Here is a 19,590-nt window from a genome sequence, read left to right on the forward strand (position 1 = left end):
GAGAAAACAAAGGCTGTTGACTAAACCTAACATGGATGTGTATTTTAAAACAAGTGATTGAGTATCGTGTGTCGCTTTGCAAGCTATAGTGTTACTACTGTCCCAAACGAGCCAGCAACAGCTCTGTACAAGAGTGGTACAGCGAAGTCAAAAAACCACACAAAATTGAATATGAAAATAAGCACACCAAATTGGCCCCATTACCTTATATCCTACGGAGCAGAGACTTACTACTTCGTCCTTTAAAATATAGAGACTATTTCTGTTGGGTGTATCCCCTTCACGCGTACTTAAGAACACTATGATTACAGATAGTTCAAAGCCTACAAGATCTGCTGGCTCAGAGGAGTACATGGCTGTACTACAGGAGTGGTTCAGTGACAAGACTTTACTCTGCTTTTCATACTGGTTTATAGACTAATAATTTGTTTCCCATCCTCACATCAGCAGATTTTAAATCCCCAGTTCAGAATGAGCGCTCCGAGAGAAGTTTGCAGCTTAAGTATTTCCCAGGAATTACCACATGCTGCAGGCACCTCCCCGTAGTTTGCATACTGAAAGGCTTACGTACCTGCAGAAAAACAAGAGGCTTGAAAGAGGAGCCTTATTCCCTTGCACAGATCTGCAGGCAGCGCGAGCCACAATCTGTGCTGCCAGCAGCTAATTTATCATGTACCACGACAAAGCTATTCGTTCCTGTAGCTGTCCAGAAACATCAGTATTACAATTTAAGAATTCATATGACTTTCAACCTATTTCAATACATGCACTTGCAATCAATGATTATTTCTCTGCATGTCAGTGATATTTTTCTTTGACTACCCAGCATTTAACAAGCAGCAGCAGATTACAGGAAAGATACTATAGATCAACGTGCCTAACCCTTTTGTTTCCAAGGAAGTGTAACAGAATTACTGAAGCTGTTAAGTGGACTCAAAAACCTACGATCAATGTGCCATTTCCCTATTACTCAGTAAAGCTGCATCTGTTATATTCATTTCATCATTTCTGAAAAAGAAAATTGACAGCGATATGCACATAAGCAGATTCAAAGATTTAAGCTGTAGTGCACTACATCAGTCTGTCAGAGGTTATGATGCTTCTTTTAAACATGGAAAACAACACCCTGTTGTCACTACACATGCACCAGTAAATGTTTTAGTAACTCTGCTCCTTCTGTAGGCCATGAAGCCACTGGATTGAAAATGGAGTTAAGATTTTTTAAAAACCACCATTGTCTTCTGGAAGAAAAGGCTTACAAATCTAAGTTAAAATACATGCAACTAGCAAACTACTACAGAGTCTGAAAACAAACACAACTGGAGCTACGTCAGCATGTCTGTGGCAAAACAACAAAAAGAGGGGTTAGTAGCGTGCATGCTGGAAGCGGGATGGGGAAGCTACAGAGCAGCCTCCTCCATAGAAAGGAAACATGATTTTTCAGCTAATTGGCAGTTTATATTTATCAACCGTGCTGAGCGAATTCACAGAAGCACACTGACTTTCAAACATGCCTGAGAAGTTGAGCCAGGCCCTTCCCTGACAGTACCAACAAACGGATCCCGGAGGCTGCAGACTCTTTTGCTGGTGTCACCGAGGGCAGCCACAGGATCCCAGGTCAGGGGCTCTGCACAGGCCCACTTCGCAGTGGCTCTTGTCCAATGGTTAGAAACCCCAGCTTTAGGAAGTTATGCAAATACAAGACTGTATAAGTATCAGATTTTAAAAATATATATAAATATATTTGTGTGTGTACATATATGTTTATATAGTATACATAAAAATTGAATATTATAATATATATAAAAATTAAATATACTATAATAATAATTTTCACTACCCTGACTTTTCACAATAAAAGGAGCCAGTTGAAACCACAAGAAGATGACTACATGCTTTATATAACTTCAGAGTTCCAAAGTGCTTGCCATATTCATTCTAAGTCCTGAACAGTATTTACAGTACAGCAGCTCAGGGTGCCACTATACCCATGGGAACTAGTACAGCTTCAGTGTAAACCAAGAAATCAGACTACGCAGTGCCAAACACATCAGAGAGGGCCAAAGGTTCGGACTGCCATCTGGATGCAGCTGTACGTGTTTGGAGAACAATCATACTTGGGAAACTGCTATATATGTGTGTGTGTTTATATATATGTATACACACACACAAAAAATACTGTGAAATTGTTTTGGAAAAACCCTCAAAACACAAAGAACATGGAAAGAAAATGTCAAAGTACCTAAAGAGGGTAAGCTTTAAATGAATTTTTCTCCATTCTTCAATTTCATACTCATTACACAAAGACTTACACCGTTTAACTTTTCAGTACCAGAAAATTAGACGAAACAAACAGCTGGCAGAAACTTGCACATCTGGCTAGAGCAGGCACTGCTTCATCTTCAGTTCTAGCCCTCGCAGCTACATATTTTCCCACTCCAAGTTTTGACAGACGAAGCATCTAGTATGGACGCTAACAAAAATTGCCTCCCAAATTTTCCTGTTCATGGCTAAGCTAACTGTGGACTTTCTCAAGCTGGACTAAGTTTTGTGGCTGAGACAAATGCCTAATGAAACATGAAAGCAAAGCTCAGGATTCATTTAGCCTCATCTGTAATAAAGTGACAGGCTTCCTGCTGCTCCACTTACACACCTAAACCTTTGCCTCCTTTGTTGGCTCTTTGATCATCCTTAAGTCTTTGATGAAAAATGCTAAATGAGTCGACAATGCCTATTACTCAGTTGTTTTCAGTTTTCTTTTAAAAAGCGCTGGCTATTTTGTTGCCGTGAAGCACTGAAGTAATCTAATCAAGCAGTTTGTGGGAAGAACTACTACTGTTCATGTCTTACTTGGAATCCAGTATGTATTGGCAGCACTGAATTAAATATATTTTCATTGAGCTCCCCAAAATAAAATAAATAAAAGAAAAAAGAGCCTTCAGTAATAAAGTCTGATTACAAAGCAGAAGACGTGTCTTTGTGGGCTTCAGAAGAGCTAAACGCATGCGGAGAGCACCTCAATTTCACGCTGAATCCTAGGGGCACCACCAGCAATCTCGTGGCTTCCACAGCCAGCTGATAGCAGCGGGCACAGCTGAGAGCTCACCCGCTAACAAAGAACAAAGCTGAGCAAAATTGCTTTAATCAGACACCTCGTGACCAACAAGCAAACTTGTTTGTCAGAAACATCTGCCACATCTAAGAGACTGAGCAGTGGGCTAGCTGCCCATTCTCTCCGGTGTCAGAAAACGTGTCACCTGATTAAAAATGCTGCTTGCAGGATTACAAAATAAAATTATTTAAATAACATTTCCTGACTGAGATTAATTATCTGTACTACACCAGCCTCTGGCAAAATCTCGTCATAAAATATCAATTACAACTAATTGAATTCTCCGTAAAGATGAACTTAATTGAGGAAAAGAGCAAGATAGATTTCAATACTATCTCATTTTCAGGTGTGTAATGCTCCAGTGATTGGCTAGGAAAAAAATTCAAAGGTGAATGAAACATGACATAATTTCTTTAGGAAAAAATGCTTACATTAACGGATCATAAATCGGGTTGATTTTATGCATTTGTTATATGAATACAGCAGCCAAAAATCATTAGGGCCAAGAGCGTACAAACAACATTAAAAAAAACAACCAAAGAACTCTAATGGGTGTGTAAACAACAGCACTTGCCTGAAACACTAGACATTAGAAAGGGACATATTTTTCATGAAAAATATCCTGTGTAAAATTTTCACGGAAATTAAACATAACTGTAGGAAAAAAATGGTGTTCGGCTATTTGAAATTTCAGCTTCTCGGTTTGTTTAGTAAATAGAGATAGTTATCTTCAAATTTTCTAAAATCTCACCCCCAACTCTAAAGGGAAAACAGCAACACCCATAATTATACAGAAATGACCAAGGTAAACCATTAATCGCAGATAAAGATGTTAGCTGAGAACAAAGAAAGAAGCCATACTAACCAGGATCTCTGAAACCTCCCACCCTTATTAGCCTCTTTATTTAATCGAAGCTGTCTTTAATGAGTACCCCAATGTTATACAATTACTGTGCAGACCAAAACACACTAGCTGTATAGCTGCTCTTTCCTTCTGACCCTGTAGATTTCTGTTGTGAAAAAATAAAATAACTCACTCTGAGTCCCTCCCATCCCCAAGAAGGTCTCCAAAGTCTCTTTTAAGGGTCAGTACATGAACATCTCTATGTTACAGGGCGGAAACCGAATGGCAGCAGGCCTGAGTCATAAAAGGTCAACTAGTAGCAGAGAGCAGGAGGCTGGATTTGATCCACACATAGCCAGGAAAAACTCTCACTGAACTCATTAGATGATGTTTCTCCTTCTGAATTGACTCAATTAGGTTCTGTCTCCTCTCTATCCATTCCCATTTTTGTCAGCTCATCAGAACTAGTGACCCCCTGATCACCGCTAGGAACCGGCCCCGAGAAGCACCGAGTTCACTACCTGGCACACGGAGGTCATCCTGCCTGGCGAAGGACACCGTGCCCCCCTCTCTGACGGGAGGATCTGGTACCATGTGGGAGAGGAGGGGAAGGGGGGGGAATAAAAAACAAGCTTCTGTTCAGCTGAGTCACATTAAGCTATTACTGCTGCAGATGATGCAAACTTTCTGTGCAGCTGTGCTGGCTTACAGATTCCCCACCCAGGACTGAGCAACTGCTGGGCATGTTTTGTGAAGTTAAAAGAAAACGTGAAACGTACCTGCGCACGAGAGAAAAAGTTCATAAAGCCAAATGCCCTGTAAATACAGGTGTGGTACCCTTAACTGAATTATTATAATTAATTCAGTGGAGGTAGAACAGTAAAACTAGAATTTGTGCTGCTTTAACAGCAGAAACATCTATCTAGTAGTTTTGAAATTGTTTCATGCTTTTTTAAAAAATAGCAATTATCAAGTCCTTCATTTGAAAACCTACTAGACATCACCTGTGAATTAAGTTTCTTGCCAAAATCTACTGGAGCCTAGGAGAAATATCACTATATGTTTGCCTTGGTCTTACACTCCCTTCTACATAATAGTTAGGCATCTGACAGTAAGATATATAATACCCCATATGGCTAGTCACGTATTGTTAAACGCACGCACCTTCCCCGGAACATATTCTGCATTAAAACTTGAGAAAGGTACTACAAAACAACACAAGCAAACAGTGTATTTATGATGATAATTAGAAAATATATAAACAACATTTACTGTAGGGCATGCTGGCACATATATCCTTTTGGGCATTCCACATGATCAAATACTTCTCTATTTCCAGTGTTAATACCATGCCAAAGTAAATATAGATGACTTCCTCCTTTGTTTTCATCTACAGCTTCATGTAATAAAATAGGCCATATTTGTAATGCTTGCCTGACAGCAAAGGTCTGAAACAGGCTGCACTGGAGCTCCCTCCAGCCGCCATTTCAGGAACTACTCAATTACTGTAAAAATCTCCACCAATTCTACCACCGCTCACAATCCCGGCAACAACGTACTTTCACGGATGCTGGCGTAGATATTTTTGGGGTTACGTTTTCTGAGAGCTTCTTGCTCCGTTTCAGTAATCGGGGTGAAAAAGGGCTTCGTGCTGCCGTTCAAAAAAGTCCGTTTGGCAAGTCCACATTATGTGACGCCAATGTCACCCTTTCAAAGCTGCGCGTTGGGGGCTTCAGAGGGGATGAAGCCTCTCCAGTGTCTTCTGAACACACGTACTGAGCAGCCAAGTCCCTACCTCTTGACGATGACCTCCGTAAGTCACCTTAAATGCTACTTTAATGCCGCTTCATGCTGATCAGCAGATTACGTTCTGCCATTCCCAGGCACCTGCTCAAGTAAGGAGCTTCCTTGGCCACACACTACATACAGAATTCAAATTCATCACAAAGCCTGGGTTGCTTGAAATCGTGGCAATCCATATTCGATTACAGAGCTGGTGGAATGGCTCAGGGAAAAATTTCAGAACCTTGATTTCAGTCTTGCTTAAGATCTACAGCCTACTACATTTTTCAGGGGATTACTTCTTCTCCTCATGTTATACAATATTTTGCTTCAGCTATTTTAAAGTCTGCTTTGGGAGATGAGTCTCTAATTTACCACAGTTGAACTGTTTTTTGCTCCATCTAGTGGTGCATAAAAACCTATACCATTCAAGCACAAAGTGGCTGCACGCTCTGCTCTGAGCTGTTTTAATGACTTCCCACAATCAGTTACAGAGAGAAAATAATACACGTGCAGAAAATAACAGCAAGTCAGTAGTTACTCTGCAAAACTGAAATCTCACTCACCTATTTTAGGCAAACCACCCAAAAGAGTGTAAGAGCAGAATATATTTGTAAAGGAGAACTCCACTTTGCAGAAGAAAACCAAAATAGCCTGATCCTAATAGGTGCAAGTGCCTAAAGGTGCCAAAAGAAACATTCCCTAACTGAATTCTTCAACCCTTTGAGTTCCCGAACAAAGAAATCTAGTCTATAAAAATATGAAAAATGCCATTTCTCTTCCATCTTCCATAATAGAATGCACAATGAGATAGCCTTCAATCTTCACAAAAAACAATGCAAATTCATCGAGGAATCAGGAGAAAATTTTTCCAGTGGTACCTTTCTCTGTTTTATAATAATGTGCACAGCATTTAGGTCATCTACTTTTAAACTCTAGTTAACTAAAAGAGAAACCCTACTAGGCTCTAGTGCTAAATCCTGAGATTCACAGCATGTTTTATTTAGCCAGCCATGATTTATTTAAATAGGAAAATGTTTACTTCCACATTTCTGACTTTCACTGCATTGGAGAAGGTCAGCTTCTCTATTCGCTCCATGAAGAGTAAATGCCCAAATTTGATGATAATATGGGTACCAACTCCAATTGTTTCAAATGCCAACAACTTATAATGACACTATTTTCCCTTAATTGGAAAACTACCGGTTGAAAACAACCAATGATGGTGTTCTGTTACAGCTAATAACACTGATCAGTCTTTGACCCAATTTTCTCCTGAGACACATCATTAACTATAACCACATTCACGATAATCAGCTGCTGTCTCTTCAAGGCAAAAGGGCTGGCACCTAGAGTTGGTGGCTTTAATTTTCATATTTAAACAGTAGTCTTTCTTCTTTGTTTTCCTTTACACAAATATATAAAAGATACTTATTGAAAGATTGGACAAATCCTACCCTATGGAGGAGCATAATTACAGTTCAGTACACTGAGTAGAGAGAGTCAATTACTGTTTACATTTGGGAGGGAGATAAGCAAGTCAAAATATCAGAAATTCCTACTGTTTCTATCTTTGGGAAGCAACTCTGAGAAACTCTTAATTATAGCAGCAAAAGACCCAAACTGTCAGCAACATTCAAACATTTCAATGTTTTACTCTGCCCTGTAAACACCAGAGCAGTTCCAGGGATGTACGAAACTGCAGTAATCTGCTACACAATTTTTGTATACATAATTTTCAAATTTTACAGTGGGAATGAAAGTATTTCCTATATATTGTAATGCCAAGTGATTAAGAAACACATGCAACTAAGGAACATCCAATATCAAATAAGCGAAGCCATATATTGTTTACAGTCTGCAGTCAGAATAAGGGACATAGACAAACTGTTACAAAATCATGATGGCAGCTTAGCCTTCTGCAAGCAAATTTTTCCTTAGGCCTTGGACATTTCACAAGCATACCTAGGGCAAGCACAAGAAAACACTTAACAGGAAGGATAATATTGGTACAATGCTAAGGAACAGTAGATCAAATCTCACTGCAAAGCAAATAACCTGTATTCTGTTTTTATATGGATTCCTTCAGAGTCATAAGAAAAGCACATTATACGGGATGAGAATGAGCCTTGTGCTACCTTTGCAGTTCTTCCCTTCTTGATTCTGATTAGTCTCCTTTTACCTGATCATCAAAGCCACATGTAACTACAAATAAATATCAGCTTTTCACTCTACACCCAACCACCTCTGCCTTTACATAAGCTTCAGACTGTTTGGCTTAATATTTTAACTTACAATAGCAACAACAGACTTAAGAGCCGTTTCCCCCCCCCCCCCGTCAGTTTTTCTTTCTTGCTAGCTTCAGGCTAGTAAATGCCACTTCATAGAAATTCTTTTTCCTGGTATATCTGCTTGGGCTGTTTAAGTTTGGAAGATCCAACCAGTAGAAATCCTCCAGTTATTTTAGAGCCACAAGATGTGTCCTGAAAGACGTAATCAACAAAGTGCCTTTTGGGCAATGGTAGCTTGGACTCTATTCTTAGACACCCATGGACACGTTCACATTTATCTGGTGGCAGTTACAGGGCCATCCAATTACAAGTTCATTCCTTTGACGACAACCTTGTGCACAGCTTAGAGAAAAAGATTTTCATCAATTAGGTAACAGATGTACATGAGTAACGATCTTGTACTTTTGCTAATGCTTAACACAAGACACAGGCAAACAAAATTATCAGACCTCAAAGCAGCTTAGAAATGTAATCAGTCACAGCTAGAGCATCGGCTGTAACAACAGAATTGTGCTGATTCCTCAGAACAGTCAAAAAGCAAAGAGAATAGTTAATCTCTACATAGTAACATTCATAAAACGTCATGTGGTGTTTGCCCAACCTTGAAACAAATTTCTAGGACTGTTAGCAGTAAAAACAACCTAATACAGATTACGAGAAACAGCTCCCCTCCCATCCCGTATCCTCAACATTTGGGAGAAGAAATCACTACTGTGTGCCCTTCATACCACATGGCCATGTACATACAGTAACAAAACTCGCAGTACACAAAGACTTGTGGTACTGTTTATTTTAGTTCAAAATAAACTGTGCATTTTACGTATTTGTTTACAGTTTGCGTGTGTTTAAATACTGGACACAAGGAAGAGAGCTGTAGAAAAGCATGGAGAAGAGATTACCAAGCATTGATGGCAAAAATTTACGGCTGTGCCATTCTGAATAACTCAAACTTGATACGAATCAGAATCCTATGGCATCCATGCAAGTGTCAGTCCCATACACACCAGTAAGAGAGGAGAGGAGAGATGGACTATACAGGTGTAGCACTGACTGCACACTTAGCGACCCCGAGCTTCTCTGTTATCTTGAAGATGGACTACTAGACCCCGAAGGCGGACAGCAGAACTGGTGCAGAACATTATCTTCCCTGCCAAGGAAGAGGGGGGCAAGAAAGAAAAAAAGACAGAGGAACAGAATCATAGGGAACAGCATTAGGAAAATTAACCTTGAAATTCCATTGGTTTTGTTTTTAGTGTAACTTGTTTGTAAGTACCATCTGATGAACCCATTTCAATCTCAGAGACAGCACTTTCAACACAATGAACAACCAACAAATGAGCCTAGGCCAACACTTAAGAGTTAAACTCCGAGGTAAAGCTGTTTTGAAAGGGCAATTTCTGTTTTTCCCATAAGAAAAACTACATTAAGTAGTCATATACATACCTAGCCTACTGTGGCCATGGCTCCTTTATTTTTAACATGTTTAAAAGAAACTTTCCACAGGTATTTTCGCTGCCCATATTCCACTGAAAATGCAGAACAGATGCATTCCCCTTCTGCTGGTGATTTACATACACAAATATTGATGATTAACACATCTGAACTCTACTCTTCCTCCCTCCCCCCCCCTTTTAAAGCAGAAGGAAGAACTCTGTTTCCATGCAGAGTTGCCAGCATCATGAATGGTGCTACAAACCAGAAGGCACAAAGGCTATTAAAGAAGTAGTTTGGAATACCTACATCTGTAATGCTATAATGTGCTTTATGGCAGGTGGAGGAAGGGATGCCGGCTTAGCAGGAAGCTTGTACGAGGTCACTTCTTTATCAGTAACACAACCATGAGTGGTCATTTCCTTTAAACTAAATAACAGGCTAAAGGAGGAGGATGGAAAGGAACAAAATGAAGGAAGAAAAACAAGAAAATCCAAAAACAAATACTAAATTTCATGATATTCTGTCAACTCCTGATTTTTTTTTCAAACAGCTTGCTGTGTATGAACACAAATCACCATTTTTGCATCGCTAGATCACGTATGCATCAAGTGGAAAATTCCAAGAATTGCTATAATTATGCCAGCTTTCCTTTGCCATAGGGTTTGAACGCAGATGCCTTATATAATCCTCTGAACCTCATACTGACTTAGCACGGAGTATATGATTTGGTCAGAATTTGGATCCGTTTTGCTTTGTTCATCTGCATATTGCATCTTTGTTGCAATATGCTGACTGGTCTGAGATACGTTGCTTTCACTCCTTTGCTCAATTTGAAAAAATATCGTCAAGCTTTTAAGTCTCTGCATCTTATAAAGAGGGGCTACAGTGCTTAAATGTGCTAAATTATGTAGCTAGGCAATTGCTATTCAGTTAGAGTTGAGATTCCTATTCTACATTTTTTTTTTGGTAGAAAATGTCAATAAATAGTCATATCAATAGTACAAAGGATTCTGCAGAACAGCTCCTGCAGCTACAGCTTCACCTGTGATTAATCACTGACTGGAAAACTACCACGGGACTGAGGAGTCTGCTGTGTAGTGTGGGATGTCTTTATAGATGCTTGTGTGAAGGACACGTGAAATATTTGCTATGTCTAAGCACTATATTGGGAAACAGTATAGTGCTCATCAGTGGAAAAAGTAAACTGAGAGTTCCTCAAATTTCACCGTAAATACATATTTTTCACTTTCAGGAATCTAAGCAAAAAGTTCCCAGTTTTCCCTGACTGTACCCAGAGTGCAAGAATTCCCAACGTGCTCTTGAAAAAACTTAGGAAAAATGAAACCACTCTAACACAATATAGAAGCATCTGTCAGGTAGGCACGGTTTTGTGTTAAGCTTCAGTGTTAACCAGTTATGGTAACAAAGTAGCTACAATGCCTACCAGTGGCTCAGACAAAAAGAAATAGCACAACCAACCCTTCTATCATCTTCCATACAGTGGTTTGTTGTATGTAAGCCAACATTACCTGGTGAAACAAAGATTCCACATTAAAATTTCACGTAAGTACAGTATTTTCAGAATAATGTTTTTACCTCCCAGAGGTGCTGATTAAACATTAAGCAGGTAGAGACTGCAAGAAAATGATGGGATTTCTTTGGTACTATAACATCCTTTGCATTATCTTTTTGTTTTCACAGGTATCACTGGGGAAAAAAAAAAAAGAAAAGAAAAAACTCTAGCTTCAAGATTTTGAAAGTGGTCTTTGGAATGATAAGGGCATCGCATTTAATATTAGAAGAATGGAAAGTAAAGTGGATGGAGAAATGAATGACTGACAGCCAACATTTCATGCAAATCAGAACAAGGAAATCATAACTGTGAATAAACACATCAGATGAAAAGACGCTTAGATGGTCTACCTATGGTGGTAGGCATATACGTCCACAGTTGTAGCTGCATATGTCAGTCCATTCCGTATCCACACAAAGAATACAGATATGAATAAGACTTTATAATTCCCAAGCACGGGCACTCTTCTACGTTGTATCTTCCTCTGTGGAGCCATTCCTACAGCCATTTCTGCTGTACCACTCATCGCACAAAAGCCTGAGTAGCTGACAGCTACAGCAGCATTAGGGCTACAAGGCATTAAAAACAAAATGAAGCCAAACAAAAAAACCCCAACCCTAATTTCAGCAGAGTAGGAAGCCTTCTCCAAGGGTGGGCTGGTGAACTATCCTCGGTCTGTAAATGAACCCTGCATGTTCTGTAGTGGTGTAAACAGCTGAGTAAGCTGAAGGTTCAAGTGATACACCCCAAGTCGACAACTATCAGGTGCACAAAAGCATATGCTATAAGGCATTTAGCACTATACAGATAGGCTGAAGTACTAACTGAAGTTTGTTTACACTGAAGATGTGTTTAGAAAATGCTGGGAACAGACTGTTCCTCAAACGAGAAACAGAGATGATTAGACTTACTGTCTCTGAATGCCATTATATCTCTGGGCCTTTCTTTGCGCATACCCTAGCTGCAAGGCCACTGAGATAATGAAGGCCACGTCAAGCAAGAGGCTCAGCAACCGAAATCCAAGACTGCATGGATCCAGGCCCTTCTGGAAGGCTCTCCAGGGCGTATCACCATCTCCTTTTCTTTGCCCTTCACACCAGATATAAAACCTGTGTGCAAATGAGCACTAACAAATACAGGGCACCTCATGGAATTTGCACCTTCAAACTAGAGTATGTTGTTTTTAAGGCTGTATTTTGGGAGGCAGGAAGGGAAAGGGAGTCAGAGAAGCCAAGCTACAGACATTACACATTACTGTTATCTTTTTTGTTTGTTTGTTTGTTGTTTTTTTTTTTTAATTTCCAAACAAAAATAAAAAGAGCAAACACAGGAGGCAAATGGGCTAACTGGAACACAAACGGACGAATAACTAGCTGGAAGTACGTTATACGCTTAGGCTTCCTATGACTTTTCTTATAAAAGGAGAATGCAAGATAACTTGTATTATTTCTGTCTATTTTGAACATTGTAGAATGAGCAAGCAAGGGATTACTGCAATAGCTGCAGTTATTAAAAATGCATTATTTCCTTATTAACAATTCAAAACAGATGCCAAAGATCGTCTTGACTAGAAATAAAACTGCTGGAGTGAATAAAACATCCAGCAATTAGCTAACAGCAAATCAGAGATGCTCCAGATTCCACTGTAGTGTATTCATTAATTGCTTCTTTCAGAGCAAATTTAATTTTTAATTCTGGGCTACAAAATTAATCCCTCTGCGTATTTTCTAAAAAAAGCCTCAAAACTGAAGTTAGAATGAAGCATCCACTTGTGTTAGTTTTGTTTCTAATGACTTCTATTTATAAATCAATAAATGGGAAGATTAAAGCTAAATTTAATACTACTAAATGTATATGGAAATTTAAAGCCCAATCTTGTTAGTGTTCTAGTAGCTGATTTGCATTCGCAGCAATAGGATTCCCATATACAGGTCATTTACAAAAACAGGTGCATAATTTGTACTTGACTAAGAGATTACAGATACGGTGATGTCAAGTTGTAGCAATCGGTTTGGATACAACAGCTTCAAAAATTTAACTCATGGGTAAACTGAACAAATTCCAGACATGAGGAAGACTGTAACAGCCTGGCCATGCCACCACATTTGTATGTAGGATACTACCTGGGACGGCATTAACATCACTGTATAATTGGAAACTAAATTCTACAGAACAAACTTGCAGCTCTTTTTTCCTTCCCAAGAACTGAGTGCTTCAGGATCACAGGGCAATTTGTGTTAAAAGGGACTTCTGGAGGTATCGATAGTCCAGTCCCCTGCTCAAAGCAGGGCTAACTATGTCAAATTGTGTCCAGTTGAAGTGAGTATTGCTGAAGACGGAGATACCGCCTCCCCTCTTGGCCTCTGTCCCAGTGTTTAACCATGCTCGTGGTGAAATTCTCCTCTCTCCCCCGCCTTGTTTCTAATTGGAATTTTCCTTACTGCAATCTGCTTTTGTTGCCTCTTGTCCTACCCTCTTCTAGAAGGGGCTGGCTGTACCTTTTCCATACTCTCCTATTAAGGAGCTGAAGACAGCACCAGCCCTGAGACTTCTCTTCCCCAAGGCTGAACAGCCCATGTTCTCTCAGCTTCTCCTCACTTGTCATGTGCTCTGGCCGCCTGAAACCTTGGTGGACCTTTGCTGGACTTGCTCCAGTATCCCGATGTCTTTCAAAAAGCCAGACACACCGGAGGAGGTTTTACAAGCAGTGACAGAAGGGAGGAAACGCCTCCCTCAGCCTGACGGCCACTCTTGCTCACGCAGCCCTGTATGTGGTTGGCCGCCTTTGCCACAGACACACTCTGCTGGCTCATTAACATCTTTTGCAAAAGCTTGTCTTACACCCAGGTAACTTGTGAACTGGGCTGGGGGAAAGAGGTAAGAGAACGAGGCCACATACAATCCCTGAACTCTTACCTAATCCCTCATGATAAAAAAGGAGGTTAGCACAGATCATGAGCTGCTGGTAGACCAAAGCTGGTTTACCAGGAAAGGGGTGAGATGTACAGCACATTCAATTTCCTGGCAGCCAGTGACCAACCCACTGATTGTTCCGTTACTGTTAAAGGAATATGGGCAACACTACTACATTTTGAATTGTTGGAAGCTCCTATATCTCCACTGATTCTAGTTGAGTCATGGCTATATATGTACACACAGCTGGAGGGTCTGAGACCTAAACTTCCTTGAGAGCAAGCAAGGTGAATGATGAGTTCCTTCCAACACCCCAATCCTTAAACAAAAGCTGGAGGTCTTACAGTATATGTCTGCACATTATCCAAATCTCTACGTTGTTTTATGCATTAGCACTCTGAAAATTGTACATGCTTTCCAGATCCTAGCCACACCTAGGCCATTTATTTTTTTACTGCACAAAGGCAGAAAGACATAAAAAGCTAGAGACGTTTAGGATTTTTTAAGCTGTAAGTTTGAGTTCCAGAAGTAATACAACCAATAAAAATAACTTATGTAGAGTAAGATATTGAAACATTCGAGAAACAACTCATTTTTCTGTCAACATCCCTATAGGAAGGTCTCTAATAAGTCCTTAAAATTAAAGCATTTTAAACCAAGGACAAGGAAAAATTAAAGTCTCATTAAAAAGCAAGCGGGGAATCTAATAGTGTTCAGGCCCCGCTCCTCACTGAAGGAATACTAAGTTGTCTTACAACTCAACTATGGATTCACTACCACCAAATGAAACAAAGCTCTGATGGGAGAAAAAAATCCGAACATACAAACAGATGCTGCAATGTAAAACAACGGGATGAATCCAAACATGCATGGTTAGAGATAACTAAGAGATGAAAGATTCAAATCAGAAATATGTTTATGCATTTACAGATTTAGGATTCATTGTTTGTTTTTGTCTTTCCTTATTACCAGTGCAAAGTGATTTGATTTTTCAGCACCAGATGTCCAATATTTTGATATTAATATTATTCATGAGCTGGCAATTATCACTAAGTTAATCGCTAATATTAAAAGTAAACATGTAAGAAAATTTTTACATGACTTGCACAATTTCTTAACAGTTTTCACATTTCTAATTACTTAAATTAGCTGTCCATTCATGCTTCTATAAGATGACTGTTAAAACAAACACTGGCACTGACAACTAATTGTACTAAGATGTATAACTACTGCTCTCCACTTTTGATCAAAGAGAACTTGGAAAACACATAGTAAAGACATCTATGTTAAATAAAGCATTATTAGCTGGAAAACATAGAGTTTTGATATATTCAGGGCAGACTGCTTGGCATCAAGGGCTTGCATCTGCTTAAATTTTGCAGGTCCATGCCTTTAACCTTAAGAGCGCCACAATGCATGGCTTACCTAAGTACTGTCATGAAATCTTCAGGGGTTAAAAAAGGTGTTTCTCAGAACAACATCAATATCCTACATACATTATATGAACATTTCAATGTATTTGTTACGTGAGAACTAAACGTACAAGTAGCTTCTTTGTACCTTTCAGAGTCCAGGGGGATGTGCGTCTTAAAGCACATGAGACTCATTTTACTGTATAACTCAAGAGTGCCCGAGAGAAGTGACTAGAACTATCTTATGAGATATCAAAAATGTTTGAGGCTTTTCTAATACTCTTTTTTTTTCTTTTAAAACTTAAACTACTATTCCTTATGTCAAATTGTAGCATTAGATCTCTCTTCAGAAATAACAAGTGGGTGGACCATAGCTACTCTTACCTGTACTCTGAGTGTGTGGCAGGGACAGCTAGCTGGGTATGGTACAATGGAGCTGGACAGCAAAACTGGTGCAGAGTATTTAAAGACCTACGACACAAGGAAAAACACAAAGTCAAAACACCAAGTGTTTAGAAAGGGGCTTTTTAGGGAAAAGCAGGTGCTAATAGGTATATTTGAAATTCATGATAACTTTGAATGAAATTTGACATACAGCTGTCAATTCTGAATCCCAGGAAATAAAGAGGGAAATAGTCCCATGGTTTAAATATACACATCAAGAATGACAGTGATGAACTGTTGCAATGAAGAATCAAAGTTTTGTTGCAAGATTAAGATAAAATGCCAATTTAAGACTTTGTTTTTGCCTTGCCATGCGGAACAGAGGCAAAAGCTAAACATCAAGGGTTAAAATTCCTATGGAAATGAAGCTTCAGACTTGCATGTTACACTCTGCACCAGTCAAGCTGTTTCTTTGTTAATGGAATTACAAACACAGTGCTTAAACATGAGGAGGAATAATGCGATGAATATGAGCGTAAGCTTTCTTCAGGCCCAGCAATTATAAACGTATTGCAATACGCCACTCAAATTTGAAAGAATCTAAGTCTCACCCAAGTTTTAACCAATATTCTGAAATGTGCAGTACTAATTTAATTGCTGTCATTTGTTCAAAGCATGGAAAAATAAAAAAAGCTTTACAACACAAAAAGATCATTTTGTGCCCCAGGTCATTATGTTTGTATTTTTTCATTAGAAACACACACGAGTTGCGAAACAAGACAAGGTATTGCATCTGAAGTAAAGCTTAGAAAATATTTAAGCAACACACAGTACACTTCTCAGCATTTTTGATGGTTGTGCCAGGAAACATTAAACAAGGTTTAGCACAGTAAGTCCTCCATGATAAAACCACCTAATCAAATTTCTTACGACACAGCATTCTTCTAGGAAATCATAAAAAAAAATTAATCAATATTTCCTAGCTCTTAGAATGTGCCCATATGGAAGAAGTATCCATTAAACTGTAAATCCTGAAAATCCTCATTTAACTTGTAACTGAGTATTAATAGAGAATGTGTGTGTGTCTACATATATGCACCTTCGCCCCTCCCGACATCTTCTGCTTGGCATCTTGACAGATGTTTCAGAAGATTGAGTTTTGATTCTTCTGCATCCCTGAGGCTTAAAGTGAATCCTGTGAGGTCACTTTCTTATAAGATCAGAGCAGTTAAGCAAAAAAAGCCAGTCTTTGTTCAGAAAGGAGTCAGTTACTAATCCTTTTGAAAAAAAAAAACAAAAACCCACAAAAACCAAGGTCAGCCTGTTCTGATTTCTGTTGCCAACAGTGTGTCAGCAACTGCACGGCCAAGATGAGTTGGATTTTCTGTTTAAAGATAGCAGCTGATGGTAAACTCCTACAAAGTACTTGAGCTTTTGGAAACAGAAGTGCAACGCAATTCAGTCACGAGGCAGATTGTCATCATGGGACATACCCTGCTAATGCCTCATAGTGCACAGCTACTAATTGGTGGCACCTTCAAACCACTTGGAAAGATGACCAGAACAATTCTAAAGAAAGATGGACAATGTTACTGAAAACACTGATGGACCATGACAGAAGCAGTTAGAACACGCAAAAGCTGTATTTTCTGACAAGGAAAACATACGATATTCACACAAGCTGCTCCACACAATTCACAGAACCAGGGCAGTACACTGTAAGTGTGCATTGCACGATAGTCTCACATTGGGTAGGGAAACTGATCACACTGACGAAATCGCTGCTTCCTGCTTTGGGAACACCTAATTTTTTTCAGTAGAAGCAAAAGGAGGAAATTAGTATGACAGTGTCCCAGATTCCCTTCCCACCACCCCTTTTTTCCACGCAAATCTCCCTCTCTCTTCAGAGAATAAACCGGTAAACATATGAAAGAATCTGTCTGAATTCAGTTCTGTTCAACGAAGCATTCTGAACAGAGCTTGCTTCTGGCTATTCCAAAAGAATCTTCCCCACAAGGCTCCAGAAACCTGTCCTACTCTGACTTTCCTAAGTTTCAAAAAAATCTAAACAATAAAGAAGAAAGTTCTCTCTATAATCTCAGTTTGCTCATCTTCAGTTAAGGTTAATACTCACCTATTGCACAAGACTGGTTAGGAGCTCAACTGCTTTGAGTTTCTTTTCGAAGGCGCAGTGGAAATGGAAAAGTCCAGTCACCTTGATAGCAAATAAGAAGTGCCAAAGGTTTGTCAAGCAGAAACTACACTGGCACTCCATGTGTCATAGGTGTAGGTATGGAGTAGATAAGACATGACAATGTTCAAGTGCAGGTTGGTAATTAAGTTACTACACATCATTGCTGTGTTCCAAGAACATCTCGGATGTCAAAGACGTACATTCAATATGTAAGGTTAGATTTGAACCATTCCTTAGGGTGTTCAAAGGTAGGCTCTTTGTCCAACTAGTTACAGATGCAAACATGAGGTTTGGACTCTGGTCCAAATTTTAAAATTGAGGGATATCTTGACTCAGTGTTTTGGTTCCTCTAGATCCCACTGACTTAATACCTGATCAGCCTGACAAAAGATGAGGCTCACGCTTTACAGCCTCTGCCATAGCACACTAATTTTACCCAAAGCAAATACACCTTCTGCTGTCACCATCTAAGATCCATACGTGGCATTTTGTGTCTTTAATCACCTGCTAAAACAGTACTTCCATTCATTTTCTCCTCTGGAACATACCAGAAAAAGATTCAAACGCCTTTTTTTTTTTTTTAACTATATAGCTAGATTTTTTCAATTAGTGTTCAACACAAGTTTGCATTCGAAACAGTATTGGTTCACTAAGTTTTAACACCTAAAGACATCAGAAGAAATGTATTTAAATAATTTGGAGAAGTAATCACTTCCCTTGTTCACAGTATCATAGACACTCAGCCCTGATAAGTTTAGTTTCTACATCTGATTTAAGATTATAAGCAGAGCACAGCTACTTCAGCACTGACACAAGATAAATGACTAAACTGATGAATGCTTCTTCCGGTAATTTCAGTTTCTGAAACATTTCTGCAACATCCCAGTGAGCATCCCAGAAAAGCTCTGCAATTTCCTGCTTCCAGGCCAAGTTTCTTCCAGCTCTCCTCAAGTACTCACAAACAGGTAACCACTTGTCAATTTTTAAAGAAAGTTCTTTTGAGAACAGACTAGTCAAACAGTAAAAACACAACCAAACCTAAAAGAAAACCTTGAAATCACATCTCCCTCAGGATACCAACATGACGAGGAAAATCCATCTACAAAGTAAGAATGCAGACCCAAAGTAAGTTTAACTGTCCCTCTGCCTTCTGTATAAATGCCATTATGTTTGCCATTAGAAACCACTCATTTTAACAACTGTTATATCCATCAGTGAACAGAAATGACCATTCTTTTTATTCTTTCAATACTAGAGTCTTGCTTAGACATACAAATAAAAAGAAACAGATTACTGATCATCACATAAAGCTACAATTGTATTTTATTTTTTTTTCCCATTTTCTCTTACAATCACCAACAAGCCTCCCAAAGTCAGTAGACGATTTCCTCAATGTTGGTTTTAAAACAACCTGGGAGAACAGAATACCAGGCTATGAACTTGGAATTGCTTTTGCTTTAAAAGGCTAACCTCTTACTGTTTTCAAAATGTCCTCTGTGTAGGTTGGTAACTATCCTTCTGCTCCTGGCAACAGGAGCCACTGTGCTACTGGCTGCAGCAAGCACCACATCCATCCAGCGAGATGCTGAGAGCCTGGAGAAAGCTTGTCCTCCAACTCTGAATAGCACGCAGCGTTTAGTACAGGATATGA

General features: G+C 39.3%; 1 protein-coding gene across 11 annotated transcripts in view; it reads right to left on the minus strand.

Annotated features, from left to right (window-relative positions):
* Positions 1-19,590, minus strand: part of IQSEC1 (IQ motif and Sec7 domain ArfGEF 1) — a 352,209-nt gene that overhangs the window by 163,500 nt on the left and 169,119 nt on the right. For 7 of the 11 annotated variants that reach the window (XM_074603167.1, XM_074603176.1, XM_074603166.1 and 4 more), the window contains one exon: positions 15,746-15,832. The exons of the other annotated variants lie outside the window; for them this stretch is intronic. In XM_074603167.1, coding sequence (XP_074459268.1) covers positions 15,746-15,832 — 87 coding nt within the window. The remainder of the gene's footprint in view (positions 1-15,745; positions 15,833-19,590) is intronic. 11 annotated transcript variants of the gene reach the window in all.

The sequence above is a fragment of the Larus michahellis genome, chromosome 10 (genome assembly GCF_964199755.1).
Source record: "Larus michahellis chromosome 10, bLarMic1.1, whole genome shotgun sequence".
Lineage (NCBI taxonomy): Eukaryota > Metazoa > Chordata > Aves > Charadriiformes > Laridae > Larus > Larus michahellis.